We start from the raw sequence: 19,783 nt of genomic DNA, 5'->3' as shown, positions 1-19,783 counted from the left end.
TTCTACCAAAGCAGACAGCCAACACAAAGTTACAGAGATGGAGGATAGAAGTTCTGGGGTAAAAAATACTACATAAGCCAATAAGGGAAAACTGGAAAAGTAGGATGAGTTAAGAGTTAAGAAAATGACCTTGGTAACTGAGCAGAAGACTATTGTGAAATGGGAAGAAATTTAGACATAAGGACTCCTTTGAAGGATATTATAATAATTAATGAAGATGTGATAAGGGTCTGAATGAGGTTGTGGCTAGGTAAACATTAAGTAGAAATGACATGGTTTGGAAATGTATATGAAGGGAGAAGGAAAGTGAAGTGTTAAGAATGGCACTGAAGTTCTAGGCCTGGACACCTGGGTGGATACTAGAGTACTTGAGAGTAGAGTAACAGAAAAGTTTGAAAGGGGGAAGGTTTGGGAAGAAAAATTAGTTCTGCTTTAAACATGTTGAAATTTGAGATGTCTAAAAGACAACCAATTAGAGATGTCCAGAAGATGTCGGTTACAAGGTTCTGGTTGGTTTTCTGGAGGTCTTTGGAGTAGCCTTCATTTCAACAGAGTAACTACCATGAGAATAGATAGCTAGGGATAAAGTCCAAATTCTTTATTATTTCCTTCAAAGTCTTGTCTTCTTGTCTAGGGCTCGGCTAGCTTTCTGGAGATCCTCTGGAATGTGCCTTGGTTTCTGTGGAGGAAGCATGAGGACCATCACGACGGTCTCTGTCTTGAAGTCTGTGTGCTCCAGCCTCCAGTCCTCTGTCTTCCCTGAATCTGTCCTAGTCCCGCATAGTGGTGGGAGATGGAATGAAAGTTTGAGTCCAAGGGCTTGTGCTCCAGTCTCCAGCCACCACAAAGGTGGAAGATGGAATGAATGTTTCTAGATGAGTTTGTCCCAGCTTATATACTCTATTATAACTATATCATCATAGGTGTGAATCTTGTAGAATAGGTGTCAATCTTATAGAACTATATTAAGTACTAAGTACATGTACTGAACTAGAGAACTATTAATCACCACGCTAAACTAGATAACTATTGTCTTATCAATTCCACCAAGTTAACACCTTTTAAGAATCCTTGTTCCAGAGTTCTGGCCCATTACAGTTGGTGATATTTGACTGGAGCTGAGAAAAAAAGAGTATGGCTGGATACACGGGTCTGGGAATCATTTGCACAGTGATAATAAATGAATTCATGGATGCTGAGGAGATCATTAAGTGAGATCATAGAGAATGAAAAGAAAAGGGTATGTATGTGGAGGTTAGGGGGGAAATAAAAATAAATCTTTAGGGGACATCCACAGTTAGTGGTCACACCATGTATAAAGATCTAGTAAAGGGGATTGAGAAGAAATAATTATCAAGTCAAGGAATGAGAGAAGAAGGGAACAAAAAGGAGGGAGGGAGCGAGAAGGAGGGAAGGAAGTCAATAGACTTAAATATCATGCAAAATTTTTTCTTATAAAAACTGTTAAATTATGTAGTTTATTCAAGTTCTATTTCAATATTTATTGGCAAAAAATTTCTAAAAATGATAAAACTCCAAGTTGGTGAAGTTATGAAGAAACAGAAATCATACAATACTGATGAAATTTTTTTCAGAAAATATTTTAGTAGAATATAAGGAGTCATCAAGATTTCTATATTCTTTGATTCAATAATTATATTGTGGATAATGTGTTTTCAGAATGTTATCATCAAGGAAAAATGTTTACATATACACACAACCATTATTTGTAAATGTAAAGAATTAGAAAAAATATTGCATTTTGATGAGGTAAATAATCTATGAACTATCAATGCTAAAAGGGGCAAGAAAATGGTAGATATAAATAAATTCAGAAACACCATTATAGAATGAAGCAAGCAAAAGAAAAAAAAAAACATAAGAATATACATATGGGCAGCTAAATGACAAAATGGATAGAGCACCGACCCTGAAGTCAGGAAGACCCGAGTTCAAATCTGACCTCAGACACTTAATACTTCCTAGCTGTGTGACCCTGGGCAGTCACTTAACCCCAATTGCCTCAAAAAACAAAACAAAACAAAAGAATATATACATGTATATACAATGACTAGAACTACATAAAAGAAAAAATATATACATTCTCAAGTGAAATGAACAGAAGAACAAAGAATTCAAAGTATGAAGGATTTAAGCTATTGGGGACACTTATAGAATAATTAATTTTTTAGTCTACATACTTGTAAATGCATGGTTAGTCAATTTTATGCTTATAATTATATATGCAATTAATTATAACAAATAAATGAACAAGATTCACTAGAAACAAGCTTAACCTTCTCTACCTTCACTCTCCTGCTTTCCAAGACTAATGACTATAAATCATCCTAGTTAACTTGAAAATGACTGGATATGGGAGAAAACTGAAATCCATTGCTAAAATAAGTTTTCTACAAGAGAAATAGTTTTTATGAATAACCAATAACATAAAATATTTTAATTTTGGAAATTACATCTCAACTTTTAAAAAGTGAACATTTAAAATTTTAACTACATTTTGCAAAAATAAAACGTTAATAGTATAGGCTTTCAGAAACTTAATGGACAATTACTATAACTGTCCGGGAAAGCTTTTCTTTAAAAAAGAGCTGCTGGTTTTCATCAAAGTAATAAGAAATCAGAGCTACCTTTTGGGCCTGCAGGTAATATGGCCCTGTAGTAGACTGCCAAGCTATATAACTAATTCTTTTATACATAAATCATATTTTTATCAAGTCTCTATCTTACACATGGAATTGAGTTTAATGTTTCTCTCAGAATAATAAATTCATTTTATATTCTTTAAATCTTTCACAAATGATTCAGGGATAAACTTCACAGATCCTCTAATATGAATCTGATATATTACACAATCAAAATATCTAGTTTCATTATTTGAAATATCCACATAAATGGTATAATGCCCTCAAAATGGAGAATGCTATGAAATATCTATTTTAATTATTTTCATATTCATGCAATCATTTATCCAAGACAATTTTAGATCCTATGAGCACATAATTCAACTCTACTCCACTCCTATTTCAGAGACATATAGACTACTTTTAAAATTTATGAAGACTTGTATTAGTGTATCTGTCAGACATCAACTCCTTACTTTATGCGAGTTTTGATATTGGTTGGCTTTTCTTTCCAAATTAGAAGAAAAATATACTGAGTAAAATATTTATTACTACTTTATACCTACAAATCATTTATTTCAAAAGGGTCACTAAATGGAAAATATTTATAATATTATGTTAAATATTAGAACCATGTCAAGATAACTAAGTTGTATATTTTTATTTCAGAAGCATGATTTGAGAATTTTCTTTGGCTGTCAAAAGCCATTATTCACTAGCTCTGACAGCAGTTAAGCAGAAAAAAAGTTTAAAACATTATAGTTTTACCACTAGTGGTACAAATAAAAGCTCCATTTTTATGCCTATTTTTTATTCTTCTTATTTAAAACAAGTAGCATATTATCCCACCTTTATCAAAAACTACCATAAGAAATGTAAAATAATTATCAATAAGTAGTTTCTAAAAAAAAAAAAAAAAAACACTTACATCCTTAATACATTTCTTCAAAATTTAAAACTAATTCAGAATTATGTTGAATATAGATTCTTCACATGATTTCTTCAGTTAAATTGGGATTCTCACAGGGAAAATATTAATTTTTCAACATTCACAGAATGCTCTCCAAAATAAATTTATTTTCACTTTTATGCTTTTATCTTCTTTGAAATGTTCTTTCCCCCGAATCATGTCAAGAATTGTAGTATAGTAAATTTAACATTTTTTGTTGGTTAAAAGCTTGAAAGTATTGCAAGGGCTATGACCAGAGTTTGAAGAATAAAAGGGAAATGACACTTAGAAAACCATATTAGAATAAGGATTCAAACATCATATTAGTCCTTGGAGGTCATGCTTAACAAATTAAAGCAATCTGATTAGTAGTACCATGACAGATAAGGGAAAATCAAATTAGATTCCAAAAAGCTCTCAAATTAGGTTACTCTGAAATTTTTGGAAGAAATATATGTATGAATGAATTCACAGATCTACTGGAGAATGTCAGTAGCTCTAGATGTTTTTGAGAACTTTATAAAGATCATAAGAAAAAGGCAGCCCACAGCTGCCACAGACAGAATACTGAACAACTGGTAGGTTGTTCTAATCTAGTGTGATTTCACAGCTATCTTGGAAGATTATAATATAATCTAGTATAATTCAAGTTACCAACAGAATAGAATTTAAGCTTCTTAAGATACAACTATTTCGTTTTTTCTCTATATTCCCAGTGCCTAGCATAATGCTTTGCACACAGTAGTGCTTAATAACTGCATAGTGACTGATTAGTTATGAGCAAAATGCCAAAAGCAATAATTAAATTCCCGGCACCCTGAATCCCCATCATAAATATTTAAAAAAAGAAAAAAAGAAAAGAAAGAATAGAGAACCAGTAAGTCATTAAGGATAATGCTTTGTTGGCTCTATCCCCACCCCTTTTGAGACAAGGGGATAGAATGTAGAACTGGGATCTCTGATTTCCATAACATAGGAAACATCAGTGAGAAACTCCTTTCCCAAAGCAGATCAACACCATTCTGTAACATAGGAAGAGTTCCTTTTGGTATAAAAATATATGTGTGTGTATGTGCATGTGTACACACATTCAACATCTCAAACATTCTACACAGGGTTAGGGAAAGGTAAATTAGGGAAAACTATCTAAAATAATCAAAATACACAGATAAACACTTATATAAACAAGGGACAGTGAGAATATCCAATATTTGAATATTTCTGAACTAGTCAAAAAAAAGGGAAAAAACTCTTTTGTACCCATATGATAAATAAAACTGTAATTGACCCAAGTCATTCACTTACATCTCAATGACAATTTCAATATCTTTTAAGCAAAAACTAATCTAACTTGGGGAGGGAAAGTAGCGGAATTAGACTGGTGTTACAACCATGCTATCCCTCATCGGAATGTCCTTTCTTTCTATTAAAGGTGCTGCTTTTCTTTCTATTGAAGAGGTTCAGAACCTTAACAGTATTCTTGTCTCTTTCCTTTCCTTCATTCCCATCCCCTATATCCAGAAAATTGTGTAGTTTTGTTGATTCTATCTCTTTAACATCTTTCACATTTGATCCCTTCATTTAGTCATGGCTATTATCCTAATTTGGACCTTCATCATGGTTTATTTGAATTATTGCAGCAAAATCTGAATTATGCTTCTGACTTTTTCTAATCTTTTCTTTCTCCAGTCCTCTACAGAGCTGCCAAAATAATCTTTCCAAAGGGCTTGTCTGACCTGTTTAGGAAGCTTGAATGACTCATTGCCTCTAGAATAAAAAGATCTAGAAGTCATCTCCACAGAGACTATAATTGAACTGATATCATTTAACTTCTTAAGCATTTATATATTCTCTGAGAAGAGTTTTTTTCACTCTTAAAATTGTTAGTAAAGCAGTTTTAGTAAGGACATTGAAACTCACTATGTCCAAAACAGAATTCATTATCTTTCTCCTTAAGTATACCTTACCATCCTCTCCACTCCTACCCCTGCCACCCTTCTGCCTTCCCTATTACTGTAAAAGGCAACACCATCCTCCCAATCCCTCAGGCTCATAATCTACAAGCCATTCTGGTTTCCTCACTATCTTTTATCTGCTCTACAGCTAAATTATTGCCAAAGCCTGTTTATTTCCCCTTTGCAACATCTCTCAAAATATGCTTCCTTCTCTCCTCTGACTGCCACCACTACTGCAGGTCCCATCACTTCACACCTGCACTATTGCAATAGCTGCTGGTGGGTCTGTCTGCCTCAAGTCTCTCCCCACTTCAATCCATCTGTCAACCACTAAAGTGATTTTTCTAAAGCACAGGTCTGATCATGTCAACACCCTACTCAATAAAATCCTCTGGCTTCCTTTTGCCTCCAGAAACAAATTTAAATGCTATTTGGCATACAAAGGCCTTCCTAATCTAGCTCCCTCCAAATTTTTCTATCTTCTTACATCTTACTGCCCACCACATATTTTTCAGCCCAGTAACCCTGACCTCCAAGGTCTTCCCCAAACAAAATACTCCCTCTCTCTACTCTGAGCATTTTCTCTGGCCATCTTCCATGTCTGAAAAGTTGTCCTTCCTCCATTCTGACTACTGATTTCCCTGGCTCCAGGGAAGTTTAAATCCAATTTAAAATCCTACCTAAAGGAAGCATTCCAAATCGTCATATTTTCAATGCCTTTCCTTTGGTAATTATCTCCTATTTATCTTATATATGGCTTGCTTTGTATATATTTATTTCCTTATTGTCTCCCCCATTAGATTGTACGCTCCAGACAGAGACTGTCTCTTGCTTCTTGTTGTATCCCTAGTACTTAGAACAGTGCCTGGTACATAGTAGGGTGCCTAATAAATGTTCATTAATTGATTGAAGTATACTGCACAAAAGTAATTCAAACAAAATTCATATTCAAATTATCAGAAATTCTGAATTTGTAGGAGTTTGGATATAATGAAATTTTACTGAATATATTTTCTGTTATCAAGAAAACTCAATAATATAAATCATTTTCTCTTATATTATCATTTGCAACTGGGAAACATATTCTGTATATACTGCCCAAAATTTCTGCTCAAGAATTTTTTTTAACTATACAGCAAGTACCAAATTCCCAGCAATATCTGCTCTGCTCTCTTCAATCAACATTGTGTTTGTGGATTATGACTATAGAAATAACTAAAGGAGTTCTATTACCCCCCAAAAAAGTAGTTAAATTAAAAAAATCTTCCTGTTGTCTTCCTATTCTAACCTCTGTTTTGTCACTCTTAGTGTAAAGCCCCAAAGAAAGTGTGGCCTTACAACAGTGGACTATTCAATCATGTAACTGAAAATATATCTTTGTTATCACTTCTCAATGGAGTGTTTTAAAACCCAACTCTTTTCTGGAGCTGGATGCCTCATTTCGTTCTATTCTCACACAAGCAGATTTATGTTCCCAGAGATATGCCACCACTGTACAATTATAGTCAAATGTATTCAGAGTCCTTAGGGTAACGCTGTTGATGGGAAATACTCTTCCCTAAATACCATTCTATCTCTTGAGCTTCCATCCACTGTGCTATCTATCTATATTACCAGTTGCTCACAAACTAACACATTAACATAGTATGTAATTTTGATAAAACCACTCACAATAATGAATCGTTTACACTACAAATATTAAAATTTGCTTAATAAGGCAAAATAAATAATATTGAGATAAATAAAATACATAATTATATGTATATTATACTTAAATCACACTATCAGACCAATATACTCATTACACATTTATGTGAACCTAACAGAAAAGCACATATAAGAGGAAAACTCATACAACTTAGGCAAACTAACAATTCTGAACAGAGATTCAAATGTTTTTTGTATACTCCAGAATATAAGTAATACAGTATACAAAACTGATTCTCTGTTTATCCTTGACTGTGGATCATCCTCATTCTTCAGTGAAGGAAATTCATTTCTTTCTACTTAAACATAATTACAAAAAAATCTTTAAGTTAATCATAACCTTCTAAAAAGGATTTAGAAAGTGTTAGTTAGCTCTTAAAATGAATAACAATTCTTGTTAGAGAATTTCAAAGTACATCAAACTAGCTTTTTCTAGATTTTATAGAACTAGACTAGATTCATTCATCTAGTTTCTGCATTGTCCGGAATTCAGAGCAAGATAGTTTGGCCATTCTTGAAGGGAGCTCGCTGGGATATCAAACTAAATAGCGATCTTTGCTTTTCCTTTTCAAGCCAGAGGTGGCAGCAGAAAGCAACAAGTGGTAAGGAAGAGTTTTACCTTCTCCAATTATAGGTGACAATGAAGGGGAACCATTAAATCAATCGTTTATTAAGTGCCTGTTATCATGCCAGGCATTGTGCTAAGACCTGGGAATACAAATAAAAGCAAAACAGTCCCTGCTCTTAAGATGTACATAGGCAAATAAGGGAGATAATATGTAAACATCTATGTACAAACAAGACATATACACACATACACACAAACACTTGTATGATAAATAGGAGATAATAGCAAAAGAAAAGCAAAATCAATAAACATTAATTAAGTACCTACTATGTACTAAGTACTGTTTTAAGCACAGTGATAAAACCAGAGGCAAAAGATACTATCTGCCCTCAAGGATCTTACAAACTAATAGGAGGGACAGCTTTCAAACAAAATATATACAAAGCAAGCTACATACAGGTTCAATAGGAAATAATTAAAAGGGAGAAAGCATTAGAATTAAGAGGAGTTGGGGAAGACTTCTGTGGAAGATGGAATCTTGGTTTGAACTTAAAGTGAGCCAGGGAGGTCACTCACCATTGTGGAGGAAAAACTTTTCAGACATGGAGGACTGCCAAAGAAAATGCCCAGAGTAGAGAGACGGAGTATCTTTGTAGGAGGTCAGCATGACTAGATTGAAGAGTATGTATTGGAGATTAAGCTATAAGAAGACTGGAAAAGTAGCAAGGATGAACAAGAGCTTTGAATGTCAAATGGCATTGTGTATTTCTTTCTGGAGGCAATGAGAAGTCACCAGAATTTACTGAATAGAGAATAAGATGATCAGACAAATGCTTTAAAAAAATCATTTTAGTGGCTGAGTAGAGAATGGTTAGGAGTAAGAAGAGACTTGAGGCAGACAGACCCCACCAGCAGTCTACTGCAATAGTGCAAGTATGAGAAGATGGGCACCTGCATCAGAGTAGTAGCAGTGTCAGAGAAGAGAAGGAGTATTGGGAGAGATGTTGCAAAGAGAAAAAGGCCTTGGCAACAGCTTGGATATAGAGAGGAATGAAAGAAAGTGAGGAAATCAGGATGACTTGAAGGTTATGAGTCTGAGGGACTGAGAAAATGGTATTGCCCTTTGCAGTAATAGGAGAGGCAGAAGGAGGAAGAGGATTTAAGGAGAAAAATAATGAGCCCTCTTTTGGACACAATGAGTTTGAAGATGTTTAATCCAATACTACCATTAAGTAGAATTATAAAAGTTTTCTTGTAGAAGATGGAACTTTAGCTGAGATTTGAAGGAGAGGAAAACCAGGAGGAAGAGATAAAGAAGGAGAGAGTTCCCTGCACAGATGACAGCCAGTGGCAATGTATAAAGCTGTAGAGGGAGTCAAACAAACTAAAAAGAATTAAAAAATGGAAGAAAATGTTAAATACCTCATTGGAAAAACAGCTGACCTGGAAAAATAGATTCAGAAGAGACAATTTAAAAATTATTGGCATACCTGAAGGCCATGACCAAAAAAAAGAGGCTTCATAGACATTCCACAAAAGATCATTAAAGAAAATTGCCCCAATAATCTAGAAACAGAGGGGGAAAATACTGATCAAAAGAATCTATCAATTACCTTCAGAAAGAGATCACACAAGGAAAATCTGAAGGAACATTGTTGCAAAACTCCAAAACTACAATCTCAAGAAGACGATGGGATTTTAAGAAATCACCAAGGGAAAGTACAGCAAAAATTTTGTTATTGAAGTTACAGAAGAAAGACAAAAGTAACAATGCAGTGACAGAAGCAGAAAAAGTTGCTCTGATCAGATTCTTAACTGGTTCCAAAGTGGGAATATTCCATGGTCCTAAAGAAATCCACAGAGCACAATGTGAGAAAACTTGACCTGATGAAAGAAGAACACATGTAGCACATCATAAACAGAGAATTATATCTAAATGTTGCAAAGCAAACTTTAGAACTATGGCAATCCCATCAGATCCACAAAGCTTAGCTTATAGTACTATTCAGTCTTATTTTTCCATTACTACCATCTATCATTAAGATAAAACTCCATTTCCTTTTTCAATTATACATTACAGTAAGCACTAAGAAACTCCAGATATGAAACTGAATTAAAAGATGGTTTAAAAAATGCTAGCTATCTCCTGATGGGAAAGTGATTACTGAATCAATTGTCTATATGCACTCAGTCTTGTTAATGTAAAAACTCCAAATTGGCAGAGGGAGAAGGATCAGGTTAAGAAGATATAAGGTATAATCACAAAAAAAAAATTTATATTAGAACAATATATGAATCATTTAAGCATCTGAGACTTTGTCAATAAAAGTACTCCCATTACCAATGTAAATATATCATGATCCTGAAACATCCTAGTAGATACTGTTCAAAAGTTCCTATCGTCCCAAAATTGACAACCTCAAGTTGATAAACATTTTTGCTGTTGTTGGCATTCAGTCATTTCAGGTGTATAACTCTTTGCAATTCCATTTTTCTTAGAGTTTTCTTGGCAAAATTAGACTAGTCCTTTTGTGTTATACATTCAAGAGTCCTGTACTTAATACCTTTCCATTTTGAAGAACTTGTGCTCCAAAGACACAGGTTTTGAGAAACAAAGATTAATTCCATACCATAATATAGGAATTTACTGGAGCAAAAAATTAAATCAATTTTATTCAACCAACTCCATCATTCATCCAAAGCAATAGTTCCTACTGCTGCAGGCCCATAATAGCAAAGAGAAGTCAAATCACAAACCAGAATTTTCCTGCCACTGAGCCAGGTAAACAACTATAGTCAGAGCAATGTTTTTGTCACTCTTTCCATACTCCTCACTCCTCACATCCAGGCAGAGCTGGCAAACCAGAAGAGGGGCAACAAGAAGCTGGAGAAAGCCAAAAGCATCTTGCATCCATATGCTGGTAAATTATTTATTTCTTTCTTCAGTCCAAGAGTACTCCAAGGGCCCCTGCTGCATCCTAGTCAAAACTTGGAAGAAGGTAAAATTCCCTTTCTAACAACAGGAAAAAATCTGTCACCTAATGTCTGGTTTCCAAAATACAAATGCAAGTAACTTGCTTTATAAAATAGTTAGAAAATTATGAATACTTAATAAATGTCAAAAAAAAAAAGCCAACAACAATGCTTCTAGTGTAATGACAAAGAAATGTTCCTTTATTTTAAAAAAATCATCTCACTTTTATTTTTGGAAAACATCTTTGGAGAGCTAGTTACAGAACTTGGTTGATTGGTTGTTGTCCTTTGTTCTTGAAGAGAAACTAACGTGACATCAATATGTTAGAATCAAGTTAAAGTGTGTCTAACAGGCTGATCAGACTAATATCATCTTAGAATGCTCTACCACAGGTTAAGCACAATAGATTCTCTAAATCTGAGCATCTTGCATTTCTTTTGAACTACTTCAATTTTGTTTTACTCCGGAGCACAGCACCTTCTTTGATGAGGGCATACTATTCTAAATGGTCCTGTGCCACTGTTTCTCATGTCACATAATCAATTCTAGAGATCTTCAGAGAGACCTTATATCACTTTTTCTGACCTCTATGTCAGTTCTTGCCCTGCAAGAGTCCTCCATAAAATAGTCTTTTTGGCAAGCATACATTTGGCATTTGAACAAGGTGGCCAGCTCAAGGGAATTACACTCTCTGAAATAGCACATAAATACTTGGCAGTTTAGTTTGAGAAAGGACCTCAGTGTTTAGTACCTTATCCTGCCAGAGGACCTTCAGAATCTTCCTAAAACAATTTAAATGGAAGCGCTTCAATTTCCTGGCATAGTGTCACTGTCCAAGTTTCACAGGCTTACAATAATGAGGTCAGCAAAATGGCTCTAAAGACCATCAGTTTGGGAATCAACCTAATACACTTATTCTCTTCAACAGTTTCCTTCAGTTTCCCAAGGAACTAAGCTCTGGGCAGCTAAGTGGGGTGGTGAAAAGAGTACCAGATCTGGAGCCCGGGGGAATCTGGGTTCAAATGCAGCCTCATTCACTTAACTAGCTATGTGACCTTGAGCAAGTCAAACTAGATGTGAAAACAATGCACATTTTTAGGAACTCACAATTATTAAACTTACAGTATTAAAATTAAATAATCTTAAATAGTTATATTATATAGAGAACTTTCTTATATCTCCTCATCAACAAAACAACTTATCAACAGTAATATATATATGAGATAGTATAATCATCATCACAGTTGACTGTGTATCATTTATTTTTTTTGCTCCCATTTCATCCACTAGAATCACATACAGTTACAGAACAACTGTCAACCTGCATTGGAAGTGGCAGTGGCAATACTTTCCTTATGCAGGAGTGCCCTATAACAATGAAATCACAAGTTCAATTGTAAGATAGATAGATAAACAAACTTTGCATCTCCTCCATTTCTTCTTTTCCTGCCCAGCTGCGTTCCTCTGTACTTTAGAATTTCATCACCTTACAAGAGCATATTGCATCACCCTTCATCAACCCCTCTGATTGGACGATGGAGTGAAGAGCTCTTCCCAAAACTTTAATTTAGGGAGGGCTCCCAGGAGTTACCTCTTCATTATCTACCCAGAGACACTTGACCTTTCAGCTAAACCCTAAGGCTCCTGAGGGAAAAGTGAGGCAAGTGACCTTGCCCAGCCTGCCCTGACTTCAGTACAGTACACTTGCATATCCTGACATCACACCCCCTGATGGTACCTCAGTGAATTGTGCCCCACAGGTACCTGTCTAAATGGGCAGCACAGCTCTTGTTACAAGAGCATATTGCATCACCCTTCATCAACCCCTCTGATTGGACGATGGAGTGAAGAGCTCTTCCCAAAACTTTAATTTAGGGAGGGCTCCCAGGAGTTACCTCTTCATTATCTACCCAGAGACACTTGACCTTTCAGCTAAACCCTAAGGCTCCTGAGGGAAAAGTGAGGCAAGTGACCTTGCCCAGCCTGCCCTGACTTCAGTACAGTACACTTGCATATCCTGACATCACACCCCCTAATGGTACCTCAGTGAATTGTGCCCCACAGATACCTGTCCAAATGGGCAGCACAGCTCTTGTTTCTTCCTTTCTTCTTTCCCTCTGTCCACAGAGTGTATCATACCCTTATTTGGGGGTATCCTGCACAAAGGAATGTCCATTTTGATGGCTAACAACTCACAAGATATCTTGGGGGGCTACCAGATAAATTTCTTTCTTAAGGATCATGTCTTAAACCCAAATGACTCTGGTTCTCATTGATTGGCCAACAATATGTCCCAGACAGGAATGCCTGAAAGTGAATGGAAATAGCAGTTTTATCTACTTTGGTTAGAAAGCCTAAGACTGATTTTTTTTTTTTTTTTGACCAGATAAAAGAGGCCATTCTCTGCCTCATTTCTTACTTGACCTTAATCAAAGGATGGGCATTGCCTCAGTCACAGGGACCTGTTAAAGACCTTAGTTTAAAAAGGCCAAGGTCCCCCACTGCATCCAGGGCCATCCCTGGTTGTCTTGATCTATATCTGGCTATTGGACTCAGAGAGCTCTGACGGGGAAAGTGGCATTGGTGACCTTGCACAGACCTCGCTCACTTCAATCCAATTCACTTGCATGTCACAGCATCACTTTCTAGATGTTATGATCCTCACACTTCATTGAGAACAAAGGACCAGCAACAATTCCTCTCTTCCCTCTATCAATAACTTTTTACTTTCCTTTTGTATGTTGTCTTCCCCCATTAGATTATAAGAAAATTGAGGGCAGGAACTGTCTTTGCTGTATTTGTATTTCCATCACTTAGCAAAATACTTGGTACAAAGCAAATGGTTAATAAATATTTACTGATTGCCTGACTGACACTGTCCAGGTCAGTATTTTTTTGCACCATATATCCTTAGCATCTGTTTGTAGTAGTTTTGTCTTTATATCGCAAGCACAAAATCTTGTTTAAATAAATGTTTATTTGGTAAAATGTATGAAATACTACATAAGAGCATGACTATTTCTGAATATCTATTGTTACTACTTGATAACAAATTATTTTGAAAAATAAGATTGTATGCTTTAGTAGTAATTGACTAGCTCTCCTCCATATCAAGAATGCAAGAAATATTTCTTTTTAGTTAGATAATACTGCACTATAATAGAATATATGATTCTTGAGGGGGAGGTTGTATCACTTTTGCATTTATATACCTATAAGAAGCACATGCTAGATAGAAATTTTGTTGATATATTATTAAGAGTTCAGCCATTCTCGATTGTTTAAAAAAAAAAAAAAGGCCAATAGCATAACATTCCTCTCTCTTTTAAAGCACTTCACCTCAAAAACAAAATGCTCACTTTAACATATTCTTAGCCTTGCTGAACTCATTATCAGAGATTTTTTTAAAGAGTGAATATATCAAACTGACGGACTTCTGCCATCAAAACAAAAGAAATAAGCTCAAACAAACCATCTCTTTTAAGAAGGAATAGTTCTTTTGGAATTCTTTTAAAGAATTTATTAGCTGTGAGAAAAGCTCTATTTTTTAGAGGAATTTTATTCTACTGACTGACTATACTGTAGGACTACATCTAACATGAGTACTACAGACACATACTGGTTTTAAATACCTACTCAACACAAAAATAAATTATCCACTACCATGATGTATTTCCTTGGCTGACACAGGGGAAAGAAAACTACTATGTTAATTCTCATAAGTTTTTTATGTTTTATTTTTAGTCAATGAATCCCTGAAGATTTATTATTGTCAGATTACTGAACTTTTAGAACATCTCTTTTTTTTTTCCAGGAATCTATTTTTAAATAAAAATATTTTCTTCTTAGAAATTTCTGTTCCAAATTTTACTTTTCTTCTTCATGCATACATATATATACGCCAATGAAAAAGATAATATATTGAAAGAAGTATTTTTTATTTAAATATGTTGTCACATATTTACTGAAGGAAACAAAACTTAAATGACAAATATGAAAAGTCCTCCTGATTATACATTATTAGAATCATGAGATTTTATAGCAGGAAAGTACCTCAACAGTCATAGTTATATGACTTTCTATGCATATTTATGGTTAAATCTACACACGTAACCTCCAAAGAAGATGGCAGATCATTGAGGAAGTATAATGCTCCCAAAAGAACACTCAAACTGGAACCAGACTACTGTTATGGGCCAGAACTCTGAACTTGAAACAAAGGATTCTTACAAGGTTCTAACTTTAGAATTGATAAGAAACAATAGTTATCTAATTTAGCATGGTTCAGTATGATTGATTTAATCCTACAAGGAGATGTTATGGGCCAGAACTTGAAACAAGGTACTAAGTGGAATTGAGGAGACAATGGTTAAATCTAGTTTAGGATTGATTTAATCCTACAACAAAAAAATGGTTTCCTAGTGATATAATGATTGGTTTGTACTCAGTGTACAATATATAAGCAGGAAGCACTCAGGGACAGAAAAGACAAGTGCACTAGAAGCTCTCGGAGGCTGAGACAGATTCATTCCATCTTCTGTCTTTGTTGTGGCTGGAGGCTGAAGCACAAACTCTTGGAAGCTGGCGAGCTACAGAAACCAGAGAAGGCAGGGGGGAGCTCGGAACCAAGGCTAGACTGAAAGGCTCTCCAGAAAGCTTCCCAGCCCCAGGAAGGAGATTGTTATGAGCCAGAATTTGATACAAGGTGATAACTCACTGGAATTGATGGAAGCAAAGCTTGTGTGCTTGGGTTTGCACCTTTGAGAGTTCCCACATTGGTTCACACACACATTAGTTAACACTTTTGGAAGATTCACAAGTCAGTATTCAGTATGAGATTCACGAATTCACGCTTCCCATAATCCCACTCTCGGAGGAAGAGGAGTCAATCTTTGAGTTTACACCTCTAAAAGAGCATAAAAAGAGCTTCAGTCAGTCAGTTAGTCAGTCAGTTAGGAAGATTGCTAGGAGTCGGAGTTGAACTAGAGGCAGAAGCTGGAAGAGCAAAAAGACAAGCTGCAAGAGCTCTTGGAACCAAGCAGAGAGATAGGCAGCTAAGAAAACTAACCAGGCTATTTTTGAAGAGACAATAAAAGATTTGAACTTTTAACACCTGGCTGCATTTGGAGTGATTATTATTCTGAACCGAAACTAAGGCGGCCTCCAGAAACCTCCCCAAGAAACCTGCTCCCACAGAGAACCATCATATATATTATAAAAAAGAAGAGAACACCACAAGAGATAATAAAGGATCTGGACTATAAGAAAGTTAACCAAGCTTCAGGAAAGGAGACAAGATTTAAAAAGAAACAATTAAAGATTTGGACTTTAACACCTGTCTGCATTTGGGGTGATTACTGAACTGAAATGAAGGCTGCCTCCAGAGACCCCAAAGAAACCTCAACAGGGAATATTACATTTTAGAGAAGATTATCACCGACTACTACTCTCCAAGTTTGCCATTTACTGCCTATGTGACCTTGACAGACATTTAAAAACTACTTTGGGCTTGAATTTCCTTTCTCATTTGTAAAATAATGTTAGAGGAAAGGAACTCTAAGGTCCCTTCTAGCTCTAAATTTGTGAGGCTAAGAACATATGAAGGAAGGATTTCTAAGAATCGATGTAAAGATTGTAAATACATCCAACATGAAAGCTACAGCTTGACTCATTTATAATAGAATAGCTTTATTTAATAAAACTGTTAAAGGAATTTTGCATCCATCAAAATTTTAAGTTGAAAAAAGAAAACAAGCAATCTAGGAGCTCTTCAAGAAGACTAGACAAAGTATGTTTTCTTGGGGTAAGAAAAAGCACAGAAACTGGGGGAAGAAGAGTGATGCATGGTGCAGGAGTACAATGACCATGTCCAAAATACGTTTGGTATTTTCTGTTTATCAGCTATTTCTATTTCTGTTTTTATCTCTACTATAAACCCCATAAAACTTTTTAACAGCACAGAGATCTAAGAACTCCTCTGAAGTATAAACTTTGTTTTAACAGAACAGTAATTTTTTCAGTGACTGGCTTTCATCACTTGTGTGTGCTGTTCATTTAAACACAGTATTAAAATATTAAGCTTTCTTCTATAGCTTTCAGTATTTAACACATTTGTTATTTGACATATACATCTGCCTTTTCCTCTGAACCTGAAAATACACTTCAAAATGCATTTGATCAGCATACCAGCAGGTGTTTATAAGAATACACAGAAATGATTAATAATTATCTTAAAATATGTCCACAATACTAGATACTGTTAGTATCATCCATAATTCCCATGATAGGCTTATTAGTCTAAGATAGATTTTATAAAATTAGGTCATTCATGTATATATTATCAATATATCAAAATGAAAGCATTGCCATGACTAGATACAGATTTTTTTGTTAGATATAGATTTTTATACTATTATTTTTACAAATTGACTTTACTTCTATATAGTTTCATAGAAGTAACTAATCACCCTACCATGACAAGCTTTACAAAATGAATGAATGAAAAGCAATCTTCTAATGTCATTTAGTCCATCTGCTTCCAGATAGGATACATATATTCATAATGGAACATACATATTAAGGGTAATATAAGGAGAAACACTGGTAGCAAGATGTATTGGTAATTTTTCATTAAGATTTGGTGCATAAAGTTTAAAATCACTTTTAACTCAATGCCTATAAAATACTTTTAGATCAACCATGAGCAGAATCTCATTTTAATGAACAACATTTAAGATTCAATCAAAAAATATTTGAGTATCTATTTTGAAAGATTATAATCCACTTTTCTCCAAAAGTCCATTGTTAGTCTATGTGAATGGTAAGCACATTAATAGGGAAATTTTGCATAAAGGATGGACAAGGCATGGTCCTTGTGCTTTACATTGGTGAATTTTTACAAAGTATCTTTTTTCTTGATGATGCTATCAACAGCAACTATGGCTTGTATATGTGGCCAAAAAGATGAAAATCAAATATCAGCAGTTTTTAAACCACACATATGTAAATGCTGTCCTTTGGTTAATACCTATGGAAATTATGCAAAAAAACTTTTAATAAGTATCTGTAGCAATGATATAATCACTTACAGTTAAAATGCAGACAGGTACCAAGTACTGTCAGACAAGCTGTGGAAGAAGATGGAAGTCTGAATCCTGGCTTCAACAATGGCAAGACGTTTGACTAACTTTTCTGAATCTTATTTTTCATCTTTAAAATGGAGAAAATAATACTCACACCACAGGGTGGCTGTGTGAATACAATGAGTTAATGAATATAATAATGCTTTGTATAAATTACTATTTCAGTATATGTGCTATTATTAGAATCATCTATGTCTTGATCAAAAAGGATGGTTCTATTCTTTATGGCTTAATTTACAGCTTAATAAATATGACCTAGAATGGCAAATAAAAAAAAAAAAAACTTGGGCACTGGAAAAAGTTTTCAGCTTTCAGAATTTTACATTTAAATGACAGCATATCAGCTGTATTGATTTCACCTTCCAAAAAATAACAATTTTCTTTGTTGCACTTTAACATAAAGAAATTCATCAGTAGCAAATGTTTTTCATTTTCTTGTCTCTCACTTGTGATATACTTCATCTGTACAGTATCTATAAACAAAAATTAAAACCACAAAATACAGTTCTAGCATTCATTTTCATCTTCTAATCCAGCTCTCCCCAACTTCCCTCATCCTTTGTGACACTCCTAAATTCTAAGTCCCATCTCTTAATATCTTTTCATCTCATTTCTCCTATCCAGTCCCACACATCCACATCCCAGATCACTCCTCAATCTGTACTCCTATTTTTCTTCTAACCATATTCCCACATGTTCTGCTCAGTTCCCATGGTTCAAATTCTCTCCATTCTTCTGCAGGCCTCACTATAATTAGGATTAGTTAAGCTATGGCACATTCTGCAAAGCAGGGAAAGAACACATAGCTTAATTCATCACCCTAGAGTTGAAAGAAGTTTCACTGACTGTGGACAAGAGTCAGGATTGTACTCAAACCACTGGGAGATTTGTGCAGTATCCTTCTCTATATGGTCATGTGCTACTCCCAATATGGATCCACAGCTCTCTTTTCTCTTTGCATGACAGTCTACTTTCAGTCCCCTCTAGTTCTGTCTCTTAAAAGTCCAAGGTAGTATGACAAGATAGGCAAAGATTACTCATATAATTATAAAAATAAGAATGGGAAAATTTAATTATTTAATATCATTAAGTGAATAATTCCATCAAAGAAAACAGGAAAACTAGAAAACCTTCTAGTGTTCTCTTAAGTCATGACTTAAATTTTGCTATATTTCTCACTTTCAAAATCTAAAAATCAAGAACTTCAAAGTGCTTCTCTAAATATGCTAAAATGCTTATTGTTTATAAATGGTGAGTTGAAAAATTTGTTCAAATTCTATTTACTGCAAAAGGTCCAACGTTAGATCAAATTAACACAGGTTGTAATTTAAACTGAACTCAGGAAATTAACCTCCATAACATTTAACACTATGTTTGTCTTATTAAGTCTATGGTCTTGGAAAAAGAAAAAGAAGAAATCTTAAATGTCCTTAACTTACACTCATATTTCTGTCCCAGATCTGGATGCTTCCATCCTGGCAGCCAGCTGCAATGAGCTTCCCATCTCTACTGTATGTACAAGTGGTTGGAATTACTTTTTTCCCCTGAAGTGTTCTTGGTTTGAACACACTTTTGTGTTTCTTATCATTGTCCACATCCCAGGTTCTCACAGTCCTGAAAATGGAGATAAAAAAATTTCATTTACCAAAATAAAATTAAGCCTAGAAAAAGAAGTTTACATACACTACTCAGAAAACTTTTAAACAGTGAACTTGACATTTTAAAACAAAATTAAATGTGCAAAGGCAAAAAGGAGTGACTTTGTTTAGAGAAAGTAAGACTGTGTGAATATCATTATTCTATTTCCAATCCACTGACAAAAACTTTAAGATTGACTACAACTCCA

The 19,783-nt window shown here is 34.7% G+C and overlaps 1 protein-coding gene across 2 annotated transcripts in view; it reads right to left on the bottom strand.

The window, feature by feature from the left end:
• Positions 1–19,783, bottom strand: part of WDR70 (WD repeat domain 70) — a 297,258-nt gene that overhangs the window by 126,309 nt on the left and 151,166 nt on the right. For both annotated transcript variants that reach the window (XM_031964247.1, XM_031964252.1), the window contains exon 10: positions 19,377–19,551. In XM_031964247.1, coding sequence (XP_031820107.1) covers positions 19,377–19,551 — 175 coding nt within the window. The remainder of the gene's footprint in view (positions 1–19,376; positions 19,552–19,783) is intronic.

Source organism: Sarcophilus harrisii, chromosome 1 (assembly GCF_902635505.1).
Source record: "Sarcophilus harrisii chromosome 1, mSarHar1.11, whole genome shotgun sequence".
In the NCBI taxonomy this organism is placed as follows: Eukaryota; Metazoa; Chordata; class Mammalia; order Dasyuromorphia; family Dasyuridae; genus Sarcophilus; species Sarcophilus harrisii.
This window is presented reverse-complemented; position numbering and strand designations above follow the sequence as displayed.